Source organism: Vanellus vanellus (assembly GCF_965231255.1).
Source record: "Vanellus vanellus genome assembly, chromosome: 4".
Classification (NCBI taxonomy): Eukaryota; Metazoa; Chordata; class Aves; order Charadriiformes; family Charadriidae; genus Vanellus; species Vanellus vanellus.
The window spans coordinates 79,461,314-79,477,092 of NC_138909.1; the positions used below are offsets into that span (position 1 = coordinate 79,461,314).

At 39.0% G+C, this 15,779-nt stretch overlaps 1 protein-coding gene across 1 annotated transcript in view; it reads left to right on the forward strand.

The window, feature by feature from the left end:
• Nucleotides 1-15,012, forward strand: part of ACSL1 (acyl-CoA synthetase long chain family member 1) — a 42,541-nt gene extending 27,529 nt beyond the window's left edge. Inside the window, exons 10-21 of the mRNA XM_082482394.1 lie at nt 6-79; nt 1,118-1,195; nt 3,442-3,576; nt 5,464-5,598; nt 6,527-6,622; nt 7,633-7,705; nt 8,377-8,465; nt 11,637-11,753; nt 12,304-12,447; nt 12,931-13,032; nt 13,111-13,182; nt 13,383-15,012. Of these exons, the coding sequence (XP_082338520.1) occupies nt 6-79; nt 1,118-1,195; nt 3,442-3,576; nt 5,464-5,598; nt 6,527-6,622; nt 7,633-7,705; nt 8,377-8,465; nt 11,637-11,753; nt 12,304-12,447; nt 12,931-13,032; nt 13,111-13,182; nt 13,383-13,523 (1,256 nt within the window). The 3' untranslated portion in view covers nt 13,524-15,012. The remainder of the gene's footprint in view (nt 1-5; nt 80-1,117; nt 1,196-3,441; nt 3,577-5,463; nt 5,599-6,526; nt 6,623-7,632; nt 7,706-8,376; nt 8,466-11,636; nt 11,754-12,303; nt 12,448-12,930; nt 13,033-13,110; nt 13,183-13,382) is intronic.
• Nucleotides 15,013-15,779: the final 767 nt, after the last annotated feature.

Here is a 15,779-nt window from a genome sequence, read left to right on the forward strand (position 1 = left end):
CTTAGGAAACCCCAAAGGAGCTATGATCACTCATCAAAACATAGTCAGCAACACTTCAGCTTTTGTGAAAACTACAGAGGTAAACTGCAAAGGTTAATGTTGTGGATTTGCATGAAGGAAGAATCTCAGAAGTAAAACCAACTTTGAAATCTCATTAACTTTGGTCTTAACTTTTAGTAAGATCCAAGTGAAAATATAACTTGACAGTGCTCTGCCTGTCCTAGGTCAGAAGTCAATATTTATTGATTTCTTCTGTCAGGGTCAAAAACCTGACAGATTTACAACTTTCCCTGATCTGAGCACAATGTTATAAAGATCAGGATCATAAACATCAGGATATATATTACATTCTGCCATGGGCTTATAGTATTTGTCATTAGTGCAAGCTCTATATCGGAGGGTTGGTGTAGAGGCTAACCTCTTGCACAAAGAATGGGGGAAGCTATAATGTATTTTAAACCCCCCAAAATACTTGCATAAATAAGCAAGAAGCATGACTGTATTTTTACTTGATACAGTGTTAACTTTAATAGTCTACTGTAAACTAAAAGTTCATCTGCAGGCTAGCTAAGAAGGTGGTTCTAACACATACAGACATAATTAAAAATACAATTGTGCTTATTTTGTCAAGTACTCTGCATATAGAATTGTTTTTAAATTACACAGCTGGTCTTACAGTTAGATCATGTGAGGTACTCCTGATACCAACCGTATGGTAAATTTGATAAGCAAACTCTCTAATTCAAGATGAAAGTGTGTATTTTTTTTTTGAACCCATAAGGCACACTAACTTTTTTGTTCCCTCTCCCTCCCAATGTATATAATGGGACTTTGGTTTCTCTCAGAATTTGTTTCTATTCATAATCATGTGAATGGTAAATTGTAATAATCTGGTCACTGTACTCAACTCTGAAAGATTACTATTTCTGCAATATGTGTTAATGCATGGTAGTCATCGCTGTAATGTTTTTAACAAAAGAAAGATGATGCGGCTTCATTACAAACACAACTGAAGTAAGGGCCGTGCTCTAGAGCTTAGACACCAGATTTCATTGCTGTGTTTAACTTAGAGAATCAATGCGAATGAAATCAATTTTACTAACACTTTCACTTTCAGAAAACATTTGTACCCTCTTCTGACGATGTTCTGATATCATTCCTGCCCTTGGCTCATATGTTTGAGAGAATTGTTGAGGTAAGCATCTGTTTGTTGTACTGAACTATTGAAGCTTGCTTTTCTTACAGAATGCATGTCTCTTGAATTCCAGTGATACACGCTATCCCTTTTTGAGTCTTGCACATGTGTATGAAAGCTGGCAGTAAGGTTCAAGAAAACAATATCCCATAAACAATGTCTAGTGAGTACTAGACAATTGGTTTTCATGCTGAAGTATAAACATTAACCTTGGAGCTAGTGTTAATAAGAAACTGGTTTACTAGAACATGAGACAATCCCTTAGCACACATACACTGCCTAGAAATTCCCTCTAATGTAATCAGTGTGCTGTTAAAAATCCATGCCATTCTTTAGCTTGCAAACTTTTAAAAAATGTATTTTATAATGTGGCATCCTGCTTGCTTGCACAAAACTAATTTTAAGTTGCTTAAACTTACCATTGCTTCCAAGAAACTTCAATAAAAGGGAGAGGTTTTGTTTCAGTGGAGTAATCCTGTGGGAAATGAAAATGTCTTTTAATGCCATTTAATGACTAAAGTTCTCCTGGATAGCTTGTTTTACCATATGGCAAAACCTGGGGCTTCATTTTTGAGGATGAGGGGGCTCAGGTGATCTTAATACTGGCAGCCTCTAAGGACCTCTGAGTTTAGTATGCATTATTAAAAGGATGCAATTTCTTCAAGCTTCTTTGTACACAGTAGAGGCACAGGTATTTAATTACTGTAATTATTGAGGTTGAATTAACATCTCTCCCTTATATGTATATTGAAGGTAGTCATGTCCCAATTTATGTAGGGGAAAAAACAGCCTCTGTGCAAGCATGAAAAGCCACATGGAGCCAGAAATTGTTGTGGGATTTCAGTTAGGTATCTTGAACTTTCTACCAAAAAAGTTTGTCTATATACACATAGGTAAAAATGTATACATGTATATGTGTCTGTACATACATATGTTATGAAGATTGGGAATAGAGCTTAACTGAGGTGTACAGGTGCCTGTAGGGTTTCAGCACTCTTCTTTTCCTGGTAACCTGGGTACTTGTAACTTGTGTTATAAAGGATAAAATGAGAAGAAAGTGTTTGGATCTCAGTGTTCCTCTGCTGTTTGAGGCCTTTACAAAGTAGATGTTACCTGTGTATTTACATAAGGAGATTAAGCAAGGACACCTTTGGTAGAAAGGAGAAAAGATTTGTTCCTGTTTGGAGTAGGTACGAACAGAGGCTCTGTGAGAAGCAGTCAGTCTTTAGAATCTCCCTCACTTAGAAAGCTCACGTTTGCTGATTTTTGGCTTCCTAAAGAAGCTAGAGGGTCAGTGAACTTGACAGGACAAACATGTTCCCACCTAGCAAAGGCAGTTGCTGCTCACTCCATCTGGACTGATGGATTTGCAGCTTTTTAGCAGATGGTGGCAAAGCACAGGTGTAGAGGACAAGTGACACTTTAGCATGTCTCATGCACCGAAAAGATGAGAATAGATGGCAGGGAATGAAGGAAGAGGTGTTACAGGGGAAGCAGAAGAAATAAAACCCAGTAGGTATAGAGAGACAAAAGAAGTAGGAATGTTATTAAAAAGAATAAAAAAAAAAAAAGAACCCAAACAATATAGGAAGAGAAGGCATGTGTAGGTGTGGGGGGTGGAGCTTCTAGACTCTAACATAGAGAATATAGAACACAGTAGGATTAAGTCTACCTTCCTTGGTGTAGGTCTTAAGTTGCAAAAATAATCAGTGGGTCTGCTAGAATCTTCCAAAGAATATCTTGATCACCTAACAAATCTGCTTGCATCAGTCTTGTGAAACAGGAAGCAAAAGCAGAGTGCAAGAGAATAAAAAGTAAGTAGCACAAGGCAGAAATCCCTGCTGGACTGGTACATAGCATGTGCTGACTTTTTTAATATATAGCAGGGAACAAACAAAGTTCTAGTATTTTTAAATAAGCCTGATTAACTTTTATATATTTTAAATATTTTTGCTACCTCTGAGTTGCTGGCATGGCCTTATTTGGCCAACTGCCCCTCTTTGATAGAATGAGATATAGCACAAAAGCCCCTATCCAAAGTCCTTGGCCTGCGTACACCAGGCACGTCTTGCTACTTGCTCTTTCCAGTCCCATCCTATACCTGAGAATGCTGCAGAACTTGTCCAGAAGCTGAGAGGATTTAAGGTGGATACTGCACTGTCCCCTCTGCATGGGATTGTCATGCACATATAGCTAGAACACACTATACATGTTGCGTTTTCAGACTTTTTACTTTTTTCTAACAGTGTGTGGTTCTGTGCCATGGAGCTCGGATAGGATTCTTCCAAGGGGATATCAGACTACTTATGGATGATCTAAAAACACTGCAGCCAACTGTATTTCCTGTAGTACCAAGGCTACTGAACAGAATGTTTGACAAGGTAAGTCTACAGGCATGAGTCTAGATCTGTGCAGGGTTTGTAACAGACTTTGAAGTCTGTTCTCTTCTCAGTGGCTCTTCTCAGTGGCGACCAGTGATAGGACAAGGGGTAATGGATTCAAGCTGGAACACAAGAGGTTCCACTTAAATTTGAGAAGAAACTTCTTCTCAGTGAGGGTGACAGAGCACTGGAACAGGCTGCCCAGGGAGGTTGTGGAGTCTCCTTCTCTGGAGACATTCAAAACTCGCCTGGACACCTTCCTGTGCAACCTCGTCTAGGTGTTCCTGCTCCGACAGGGGGATTGGACTAGATGATCTTTTGAGGTCCCTTCCAATCCCTACCATACTGTGATACTGTGAAGTCTGTGTGGACATAGCAGGAGAAACTGTTTCACTCTGGGATGTTCAATTGGCATGATGGCAAATGGGTGTATCTCCCTAAAATAGAGCTGAAAGTGCAGTACTGGTTGTATTAAAACACTTTCAGGCAGCAAATACTAGTGTTGAAAAGACTGACTAGGGGACTTAGTTCTCTCTAGCTTGATTAATGACTTACTGTTTTGCTCTGAGCAAGTTATTTAAGTCCAGTCTACAACATGAACTCAAGGCTTAGCATCTGCATGCCATGCTTTTAGCATCTGACTCATGGAGTGGAATTTGCAAACCAAGGTCAGGTGTTTGCCTATGTTTGCCGGGACGCGTATAAGTTTCCTACACAGCAGCCAGCATGTTCTAGCAGGGAGAATTACTAACCAGCCAGTTGGGAGTGCTGAGGAGAGGGTGTGTCAGCAGCCCCAGTCGCTCCTGTGCTTGCTGCTTACCTGCTCAGGGTCATCTGAGAAGTAGATTCTTTCTTGAACTTAAGATTTTAAGTCATCCTTTTGCATGTGGATGACTGACCCTTCTTAGGGTACAGCCAGAGGAGTTGAAGGATAAAGCAAGAAGTCCTGTGACTGCTGAAGAAATGACAAACCTGTCTATGCTGTCTTAGCTAGGACACTGCTCTAATCATGAGACTAGAGGAACAGGCACGTAGTACAAGGTTCTGTTTGGCCCAGGAACAAATAATGCCACTCCAATACATTTGGAGGGAAGGAAATTCTAAGCCCTGCCAGTTGTGTTTAAAACTCATTCTGCTTATGCATTCTGTACTGGAATTTGAGAAACAGAGACGAAGCTTGGGACACACTTTCATGATGTTGTCTTGCCCTTTCACACTTTCTTTCACACTTCTGTAGCACTGTTTCAACCTCACCCAGCCTTGCAGTAACCCAGTATGTGAACTTAAGTGGGAAATTGGGAGGGGGCAAGCCAAAGCTGAAGAGCTGCTGGGTCAGTCTGTTCCCAATTGAATATACTAATCTGTGGTCTGCTGCTGAATCTGCTCTGACTTGTTGGGAACAACCAGAAGGAGCCTTAGAAAAGTGATCCAAGAAGCAAATTTATATATGCAAGACAGATCTCTCTCGTATTTCTGAATGGACCTGCATCTCAGAAACCTCTGTGTTACTTAACATGTTATTATGGTGTACTCTTTAGGATATGTCAGGATTATACTTAATTCTGCTTTTGATCAAACTGGAATAGAAAAGTAAAACATGCACTTTCATTCACACTTTTTAATGAAGAAACTATACATTGAAAAAGCATCACACAGTTGGATGGGAAATGGGAATTAGTTAAGTTCTAATTTTGGTGGACATCTTTTTAACAGAGGTAAAGAGACCAAGATCAAAATCCACAAGTATTTCTTACCGGAATTAAGATGCTTACCAATAAAGGTTGTTCAGTTTATTTGGTTTTCACTGTTAAGAGTCTCCGTGCATGCCTCTCAGAAAGGGAATGGTAGTCTGTGAGGTTTCTAACAACAGATCACTTTTCTTAATAGATTTTTGGACAAGCAGATACTTCATTAAAGAGGTGGATGCTGGATTTTGCTTCCAAGAGGAAAGAAGCAGAGCTCAGAAGTGGTATAGTTAGAAATAACAGTTTCTGGGATAAAGTCATCTTCCGCAAAATACAGGTATGCTTGAAAGCCTCTGAGTCTTTGTATGGTGGATATTGGAATTCTTTTATTATGTTATTTATTTGCTCATGATTATTTTGAGAGCAGAGCTCCAAATGTGCTTGCTGTGTTACAGAACAGCAGTTGGGTATGTGTTTTCAACATTGGAAGTGTGAAGCATCGCTATATATCCTATCTACTTACTAGTTTATTATAGGCATCAATTTGCAATTGCTGAATTTCATATGAATGGTCATAATCTGGTATGGCTTTCGTCACTGATTAAACACTACCTGGCTACTTGGAATAAAAACCCAAACTGTCTTATTTCCAACTTCATTTTTTAATTCCCTTTGTTCTAATAATATCAACTAACTGTATTAGGGAGGTTTCTCTAAAACAGTTTGGTGCTTCTTTCTTACCACTTTGAAAGCGAACACTGTCCTTCTGAAGGAGGAATGCTAAATGTGACTTAATGCCACCTGTAGCCCCTACTGTCTCCTCACTGTTGGTAACTAGTAAGTTATGCTTGCTATTATATCTGGCACTCACTTGCTGTGGCCCTAACCTTGGTTGTACAACGTGCCCCTGTGGCTGCTTTTTATAGCATTCAGGATGTATGAGACGCTCATAGCAGGCAGTTAAAAATAGTCATTGCTGTAAGGCCATAACTTAAGCTCTTTTAGACTTTTGGCCGAGTGTGTGTTGCAGTGACACTACAGCATAGCTCTTGCAGATACTGTATGCTTGAGATACTGCTTCTTCTAGCCTCTAATGAGATTAAAAATACTGCAAGAAAGACAGCTTGCAATAGGAGACTAGGCTTTAATCTAATATTTGTGGGTGGCACTGTAGGTGAACAGTGGCTGAGGGTGGGATGGAAAAAAGACTCTGGAAACTCCTCTAAAATGCTTTTGGTGTCCACAGTATCTTGTGTCTGTTGTAGGCAAGTTTGGGAGGAAAAGTAAGGCTCATGATCACAGGAGCAGCACCTGTATCTGCAAGTGTATTGACCTTCCTGAGAACAGCTCTTGGCTGTCAGGTGAGTTTCCTGGCCTAAATCCTGAAACATAAAGATTCTAGTACCTCATTCCAGCTTTGATGTTAGAGTATTTCTAGTAGTCTGATTATATGGTTAACTCTTTCTGTCATTCTTCTTGGAAACTACACAAGTGCATACTCCTTTCCAGAGTTTTTCTGTCCCCTGAGATTTCTGAATTCATTCCAAAGTCTTTATTATAACTAAAGTAATCAGCTGAACTGTCTTAAGGGAAAGCTTTTTGGGGGCTGCTGTAAGCAATAATTAATGTTCTTGGATTAAGTTCCTGGGACTTGCCTTGCTTACAGAAATATTTGTAACTACTGTAGAGAATCTAATCAATGTGATAATTGTAGTGTTCTTGCTTTGAAGATGAGACTGGGGAGAATCAGTTTACACATACTGCATTTACCTTCAGAGCCTCTTCACAGTATGTGCTTTTTGAGGTAAAAACTGAATAACAATGGCACAGGATGGAACAAATGCATTGAAATACACTTCAAGGATATAGAAAACACGGAAACACTCTGAAATGTGAGACTTCTATGACTTTAAGTTCTTCATGAGTGTGCTGGTGGAGCAATGCATTCTGCACAGAAAAGGGAAGTCTGTCTTGTATATAATAATCACAGAACTGTGGTGGCATACAGGGATTCCATTCCTAGCTCTCTTGGACAAACTTCTTAAATTATGTGAATGAAGTTGTTCCTCGGGCCACTGTTCTTAGTTTCTTCCTCTTGCTCCCTCTGTGGCTTTCTGTTTTGATCTATACAGGTGTCACATGGCACATGAAACTTTGAGTAAATATTGGAACTGAAGGTGAAATATTAGCATTTAAAACTGTATTGTGATAAAACTCTAATATGGTGATAATCTTTTTAGAAGATGCTGGGGATTTTTCTAAAGTCAAATTTAAACAACTAGACAAAGAAGCAAAATATTGATTTCATTTTAGTGAAGAAACTGTATGTTGAAAAGTAAGAATTTAAAAGTCTTCTGGTTTTGCATCCTAGTTCTATGAAGGTTATGGACAGACTGAATGCACAGCTGGATGCTCACTATCATTGCCTGGCGACTGGACAGCAGGTATGGTGTTCAATGATCTGCCTGTCTCATAAATTTCAGGATGCTCTAGAGGCTCCTGATCACACTTAGTCTTCAGTACACCTATTGTGAAGCATAAGATTCTGTTTTTCTTCAAGTGAAGTTTTTTTGAAGGGATCCCTTGAAGTTTCTACCCCTCAATAGTTAGGAATGTTCAGTAATCCAAACTTGTAATAGGCTTTGTCCTTGTAAGTTGAAGTGGATTTCGGAGAGGGGAGGTCATAGTATCAACCCTCATAACTTACAGAATAGGAATCTGCTGTGTATAAACACAGTGCTGGAAATGAAAACAGCATTTTTTGGTGTTGTCTGCATTTGTTAGCTGTTACATCTCTAGCTCCCTAACTGAAATAATACTGATAATTGAAACTATAGTGGAACTTTTGCTGCTTAAATATGTCCATAGAGTGAGGAGCCTGATTATAGGAAAAAGGAAGACTGAGTATATATGGTTCAGCTTGTAACATTCTAGGGATATCTGAGAATTTAATGTTTCAGTCCCAGTGAATTTAAGCTGTTGCTGTACTGGTGTTGTATTATGTTCCCAGAAATCAGGGTTTTTATCCTTTTTACTTCAGCATGTAACCAGCTTCTTGTTTTAAGAACCTGACTAAAAGCAGTTCAGGCTATTGAAGTGTTATTCTCTTTAATAGGTCATGTTGGAGCACCCATGCCATGCAGTATCATCAAGCTTGTCGATGTACAAGAAATGAATTACTTGGCAGCCAAAGGAGAGGGTGAGGTAAGTAATTTCAAAAGGTCAATGTGAACCTCTTATGAAATCTTTAGTCAAAATTTAGTCAAAGTGCTAAACGTGGTCTGCTACCTAAAATCAGACACCTACCTTGCCTGTATGCAGTGTCAGCTAACGATTCACAGAAGCAAAACAATGTCTATTGGAGGGGAGAAAAAGCCCCTTACTGTGGGATAAGATTACTACGTATTTATGGTTGTATGCCCAAGATGCCATCTTCCAGCTGTGGGACAGCAGAGAAGCTACCTCGTACTGCACGTATCATTCAGTAAAATGCTAGCAGAGGGCTTCCCCCCACTGCCAAGTGCTGGAGAACAGCTGATGCATGTAGCTTGTTACCCAGCTTGTGATGGCTGAGATGAGGTAGTTTGAAGTAGCTGGCACACCATTAACACAAATGGAGATAAAATGCCATGAAGGTGGCTGATTTGTGACAACTGCCTGCACATTCTTCTGAATTTCTTTCTGCAGCCTCCACAAACTGAACATGTAGGTTTTACGAATTGCACTTTGAGGACTCAGCTTTGTATGTACTGCTATATGCTGTTTTTTTCAATATTTTTTCCAAGTAAAGTATATACAGCTTGAATTTTGTGTATAGACTTTGAACAGATATTGATGTAGTGATTTATTTCTTTCCCCAAACCCTGAAAGCAAATTAATGGGTATCTTTAATATGCTTTTGAGAGGCCTTGGGGGCGTTTGGTGGGTGAGAAATGGATAAATAAAAAGTAGTTTAAGCAAGAAACTAATCCATGACTGCAAACAATATAATCTTTATTTGTTTCGGTTGTAATTTGTATGAGACTAGAGACAAGTCATTGGTCTTTAATTCCCAGAGATACTGAAGGATTTAGTTGGGTTTGGTGGTCAGAACCAGTTTGCACATAGAGTGCGATGTCAAGATTCTTTCCTGTCTTGCATATGACCCTATGTTTAGTCTTCATCAGTAGTTTTTGCTTGACTTTAAATATGCTTTTAAAGCTTGGCCTGCTAGAGGAACTGAGTTTAAGTTGTCATAATGAGAAACAGTTAAGTAAATTATAAAAATGTTTTGCTTGCACTTACTGTGAAGTTTGCTGCATTAGGAATTACTTTGGACTTGAATAAATATGGTAGCCCCTTAGGACTGTACCCAATACATTAACTTCCTCAGTGGCAGCTATTCTGAATTTAATGAACAAGTGTTGTAACTTGTTTCACAGAACTGAAGCCCATGGCTATAGAATTGGCTCTCATTATCCTTTGCCTAAAATAGATCATCTTCCTCATTGTCTGCTCTTCAGCTGAGTTAAACACTCCTAGTCCTCCTTTCTGAGAGTATGCTTTCAATATTCTGTTCTGTCAGCCTGCCTCTTCATTTTTGCCAGTTATCCATGTTCAAGAAGGATAAACTTGTGAATAGAATTATATATGCTCATATGCAGATGAGGTCTTAGTGCCAGTTAGCAGGATACAGATAAATGGTTTGCTGTCTCTACTGGGAAAAGCTGTCACCTACTGCCATCCTGTGATTGTATGAGCCATGAAAAACAAAATGTTTGATCAGTCAGCCTTTGACTTTACTGGGATGTATACTTGCATTCTGCCTGATTAGCACTGTTTTATAGCAGAAGTGACTTGGTTCTTAAAACATGACCTTGGTTTGGTCACAAGTTTGGTACTGTTTCTACAAGGTCATCAGAACCCTCACTAATACTCTGATCTCCCTCCTATTGAGGAACATTTCCTGTTCATTGTATTGTAGCTCACCAGCATGCCTATATTTTATGTTGAGGTAAGCACTGAAAATACTTGGGATGAGTTTTTCAAAAATTGGTTTCTGAACTCCATTAGTACTTTCTTCTAGCCTGAGAATTTATGTTAGTGCCTCAAGATTCTTTAGCCAGTTCCTTGCCCATTTTATAATGGTACTAACCCCCTAGACTAATAATTGGCCTAGTATTTTATCAGCCCCTATTGATATTTATTATCCATTTGACCTTTAACTTAAAACTGGATTTTCTATCCTATTCCTCTAGATTTGTTCCAGAGTCCTGATACTATGGACCAGACCTTTCTTATTGTCCCCTGTCATCCATGTATGCCAAGACGCTCCCAAACTGGTTTAAATCCTTTGCACCTGAGGACTCCAGTGTAGAGCTTTCAGGGTTTTGGGACTCTTGATTCCCCAACAATTGTGTGCAGTGGGCATCTTTTAAGTTTCGCTTCAATCTTGTTTATCTTGCCTATCTCTCTGTCCTCGCTTCTAAGAAAGGATTTTATTGTCCTGCTGATCCTTAAGTAACTAGAGTCCTCTCCTGTGTCCCCCTTTTTCCCCACCAAAGACAACTTAAACAACCTTGGCTGTTATATTGATAAGAAAATGCTTAAATCTGAGATCATCTCTGAATACTTCAGGCGCTCTCTATGCCATGGTCCTGACTAGTTGCTTAACTTATATGTTCTTGTACTACAGATTGTTTTAATTTAGCTTGTAGGGACCCGATTCTCTGTCAACCTCCTCACCTATAAACCTTTAATCTTGTTGGTCTTTTTCTCATATCTTGTAAGCATGTTTTTGGATCCTAATAATGCCCATGAATCCAGTTATATCCAGAGAAGTTGTTCATAGTTTTTCTACTTTGTATGTAAATCCAGACAACCTTAATTCAAGGAAATTGCAGGTTTCCTTTATAGACAAATCTTGAGTGCTCTAAGCCCTAAGCTATTAACTGGTTTACTTCTGGACAACAAACATGATTGCTTGATATACAGCTCTTTTGTCACTAGTTTTAGCACGATGCCCCTGCTGCTTACAAAGCTGATACGAACGTGTTGCCAGGCTGAAGGGTAATATTTCTGGATCCAGAAGAATTTCTTCAGATGAATAAAAAAATTCCTCTGATAAATTCAGATTATTCACATAGCAGGTTGGAACACTGCTGCTAGACAAGAAGAGAACAAACAGATGCTTCCAACTGCTTCTTATTATACTTACACCGATGGAGAATGTTAGGTCTCCAAAAACCATGAGTAGAGATGTCTGTACTAATGCATAAACTTCGTCTTGCCTTTTTAGTGGGGGTTATTGAGAACCATTGGAGAAGGTATTAATTGCAAATACTGTTTGTTAACTTCCCTTCATAGTAGCATACATTAACAAATGTCTGTTTTCAGGTGTGTGTGAAAGGGCCAAATGTATTTAGTGGCTATTTGAAAGATCCAGAAAAAACAGCAGAAGCTCTGGACAAAGATGGCTGGCTTCATACAGGAGATATTGGGAAATGGCTACCAGTAAGTTAACTTTTATAGCTGAAATGTTAAATTACTGCTAATAGCTAAAGAAGTACAAATAAAAATTAGAAAGCATTTGGTATTAAACACAATGAATTAGGTGAAAGATGAGTAATTTTAGGAGGGTGACTACTGTTGTAGATAAATCTGTATGCCTGGGGCTAAAGAAGTGCCAAACCTGAGGCTTTCCCTAGTTTAGGTTAGATGGGTGCAGAGCCTGTTGTCTTCTAACATTAGTTTGGCAGTACTCTGGCTCTGGCACTATTTTACTGTACTACCTAATCTAACTTAAATGCATAAACTGTCTTGGGTCTTTCAGAGCATTTAAGTTTGTATTAAACCAGAATTCAGGCAATAGCACTTCTGGTCTGTTGTTGAAAGCTTAATAAAGGTTGCACAGTAATATCTGAAGCTGAAATACATGGAGACAAACTTGTTTGTATGTTTTAATTCTAGTGCATTATGTGATCTAGTGTGGCATGCTTAACCTGTGTCGATTGGTTTTTCACCTGAAGTGCCTCTTCTGAATGGAAGTTATTTCTCTCAACAGAATGGTACATTGAAGATCATTGACCGTAAAAAACACATATTTAAACTAGCCCAGGGAGAGTACATAGCACCGGAGAAAATAGAAAATGTGTATCTGAGATGTGAAGCACTTGCTCAAGTGTTTGTCCATGGAGAAAGCTTGCAGGTAAGCATTCTTCAGGTAATTTAAAAATGAATGCAGGAGGAAACTACAGCAAAGAGTTTTCCTTTCCTCCCTCCCCCTACCTTTGGGACTGAAGTCTTACTCTTTTTAACATTACACACTTTGGTTCTGAACGCACTTTCAACTCCAGCATTTTTCTGGATTTAGTTTCAGTAGAGCTGGATTAATTCACCTGAATATTAATGACACTACGTAAGTAACTAACAGTGTGCAGGGAAAATAAATAAACACAAGATGATCAGGTTTGTGTCAGTGTAAACTGACATGTGGGTCTTAAGAGAATTACTTCTGTTAAGTGCAAGCATCTGAACTGTACTCTTCTGTTCAAGTAGCAGAAAGCTGCTGACTTTACAGCAGGATCAGAACTGCTGTACAAAACCTAACACTGACTAGTAAGAAATGTGGAGGAACTCAAGTGCCGACTTCTAAAAAAAAAAAAAGCTTGACAAAATTTTCTTTTTTTAGGCCTTCTTAGTAGCTATTGTGGTACCTGATCCTGAGACTTTGCGCAACTGGGCCAAGAAAAAGGGATTTGAAGGCTCATATGAAGAGCTATGCAAAAACAAGGTTAGTCATATCTCACTAAACAGTTAGCTGTTCTGCATCAACTGTTTCAAGCTATACAGTGTATTCCTGTATCCACAGGACCTCAAAAAACACATTCTCGAAGACATGCTGCGGATTGGGAAAGAATCTGGTTTGAAGTCATTCGAACAGGTAAGGTGCTAATGAGAACTGAACACCTAATTCTTTAAACTTCCCAATACCAATATAGTATGACTCTGCAGAAACTGGTTTTAATTTGCATCTGTAAAATCCTTAAAGCAGTAGGCTTTATGATGTCTGGGCAATCGTTTTAATAGCTGCCTTGTCTATTCCAAGGAATGCAGCTAGGCTAGTAATTGTTTATTTTCCAGGTCAAAGACATCTTCATGCACACTGAGATGTTTTCTATTGAAAATGGCCTGCTGACACCAACACTGAAGGCAAAGAGACCCGAACTGCGAAAACATTTCCAGTCACAGATAGATGAACTCTATGCTAATGCCAAAATGTAACTGGGAATGGAATGAGGAAAGTGGCACACGTCTGATGTCTACTGTTGGCCTTCATATCTGTAATTTGACTACAGCAAACATAGGGAAGGAAACTGTGCAATCATTAACTTGTACAAAAATGGGTACTTGCCATAGGAACGTTGAAGAAATGGAACACTGCCTTACTGTCAAGTTGTGTTGCATACTGTTTTTATGGTGACCTACAATTTCCAAAAAGAGCCTTAACTGTAAATGGTAACTATATGTAAGTTATTTAAGACTTCCTTGGCCAAAAAACTGGGACTCTCCTTCACCAAGGCGCTAAGGTTTTCTTATTGCCAGCATGTTTGCTGTCTGCCGTGTATCTTGCAGTTGTCAATTCCACAAAGGATTTGGCGGGTTTGAAAATGCCTCTAAGTATCTTGCACCCTCAGAAGGATTACTTAATCTGTTAAATAAAAAAAAAAGCCCCCAAAAACCCTCTACAGCTGTATAGCTGGTATCGCATCTTGCATTAGTCCTAATGTTAACTGGAGCAAGGCATCTGAGTTTTTTCTCCCTTTTACATCTGCAGCCAGTTCTGAGATCTACCTTCATAAGGTAGAAGTCAGAACTCCGCAAAAAAGAGACTGAATACAAGTTCCTCGGAGTATGTCTGTGGTGGTTCTGCACTGAAAGTGTGGATGCAGTTAATTCAGCAAGCGTAGCCTTTGCCATGTTAACACAAATCCAAAGTAATGCCAGCCCTGTAAATGAACAGATCCTAACTCTGGCAATACTAGAGACCTCAAAACAAAACCGTTCAGGAGGCTGGGCTGTGCTAACAGTCAGGTAAACATTGCTCCTGTACTAGCCACTTGTTTCCCTGTAATGAATGTGTATTTAAAATGCATTTTAAAAAAAAGTGCCAGGTCCTCTATAAGCAGAAGAGCTTCTGACATAACCTCTCAGTTTTCTGTGCTTTATGTATGAGCCACTGAGTATTCTTCACTGACTAGCAAAATAGGTCAGGTAGAATGTTTTTGCCTGATGCTTTGCAGCAATTGGAAATATTTAAATATGCCAACAGAACTGTGTTGGTACAGGATAGGAATTTGTTCAGGGATAAAAACCTAATTCCCAGATAAATTACAAAATAACTAGTTACCTTTTGTTTGGGAAATCAGCAGAAATAAGCCTTATTACAGCATATAAGTCTTTTGCTATCCTTAACAGAGTTGGTTTTGCATTAGCATTCATTGCTGTTTTTTGAAAACATGGATATATGTAAAATACAAGCACAACAAGGTTTGCACTAAGATTTGTGTGTGATTGTAATGCACTACTCTGTAGCATAATTTCATACATGTGTGCAATTAAGGTACACAAATCCAAGTCAACTGTTAGAGCAGTAGTTTGTTACATTGGAATTCAAATGTTTGCTTAGTGTTGGCTATTTCTATGTTTTATAAAACCAAAACAATTTTCAAAACCAATGAAGGAAACCAAAATAAATATTTCTGCATTTCAACCCAGTGAAGTGTTTGTTTATCAAGGAAAGATGCTGCTGACTAACAAGCTGAGGTGTAATTTGGTAACTCTGACAAGCTGTAAAACTCCACTGCTACAAACATACTAAGTAGAGCATAAATGCTGGTTGTTGACACTTTACTTTCTGCTTTAGTCTGATATTTATGTGTAAGGTGTTTTTTGGCCAGTATCTGTAAGAAAGGGATGCTGTTGTATGTAACTTGCTCCATGTCTTCAGTATGGTTCCTGACAGGTAGTGTTCTCACCATCATCATCATGAACAACTTTATGAAAACTCCAGATTTCACTCAAAAACTCTCATGCTGCTTTTGGGTGGTGGGGGTTTCTCCTTGTTGCATTGTCATCATTCTTCCCCCTTCCCCCTTTATACCATGCATCTGGCTTCAATCAGTGGCATGGTATGAAAGATTTCACAGGCGGATTTATCAGATCATGGTAGGTGAAGTATCACCACCAAGATAATGTTTAGCACTATCTTGATGTTACTGTGAAATAACTTCGGTTCATCATCGTTGTAGACTTCTTCCTTTTGAGTGAATTTTTGTGTTACTTTATACACTCACTCCTTACTGAAGGAACTCTAAGCCAAGTTTTTTGTCACTTATTTAATACCATATTCAAATGCGTGCATGTATGCTGCTTGGAAAGAGTGAAGTGTCACTGTGCCTCCCCAAGATGCAGATGGCTGAGATGGTCAAGAGCTGGATCTGAGGTTTGTGTTCTGAACACATCCCGTCAAAGAAAGCT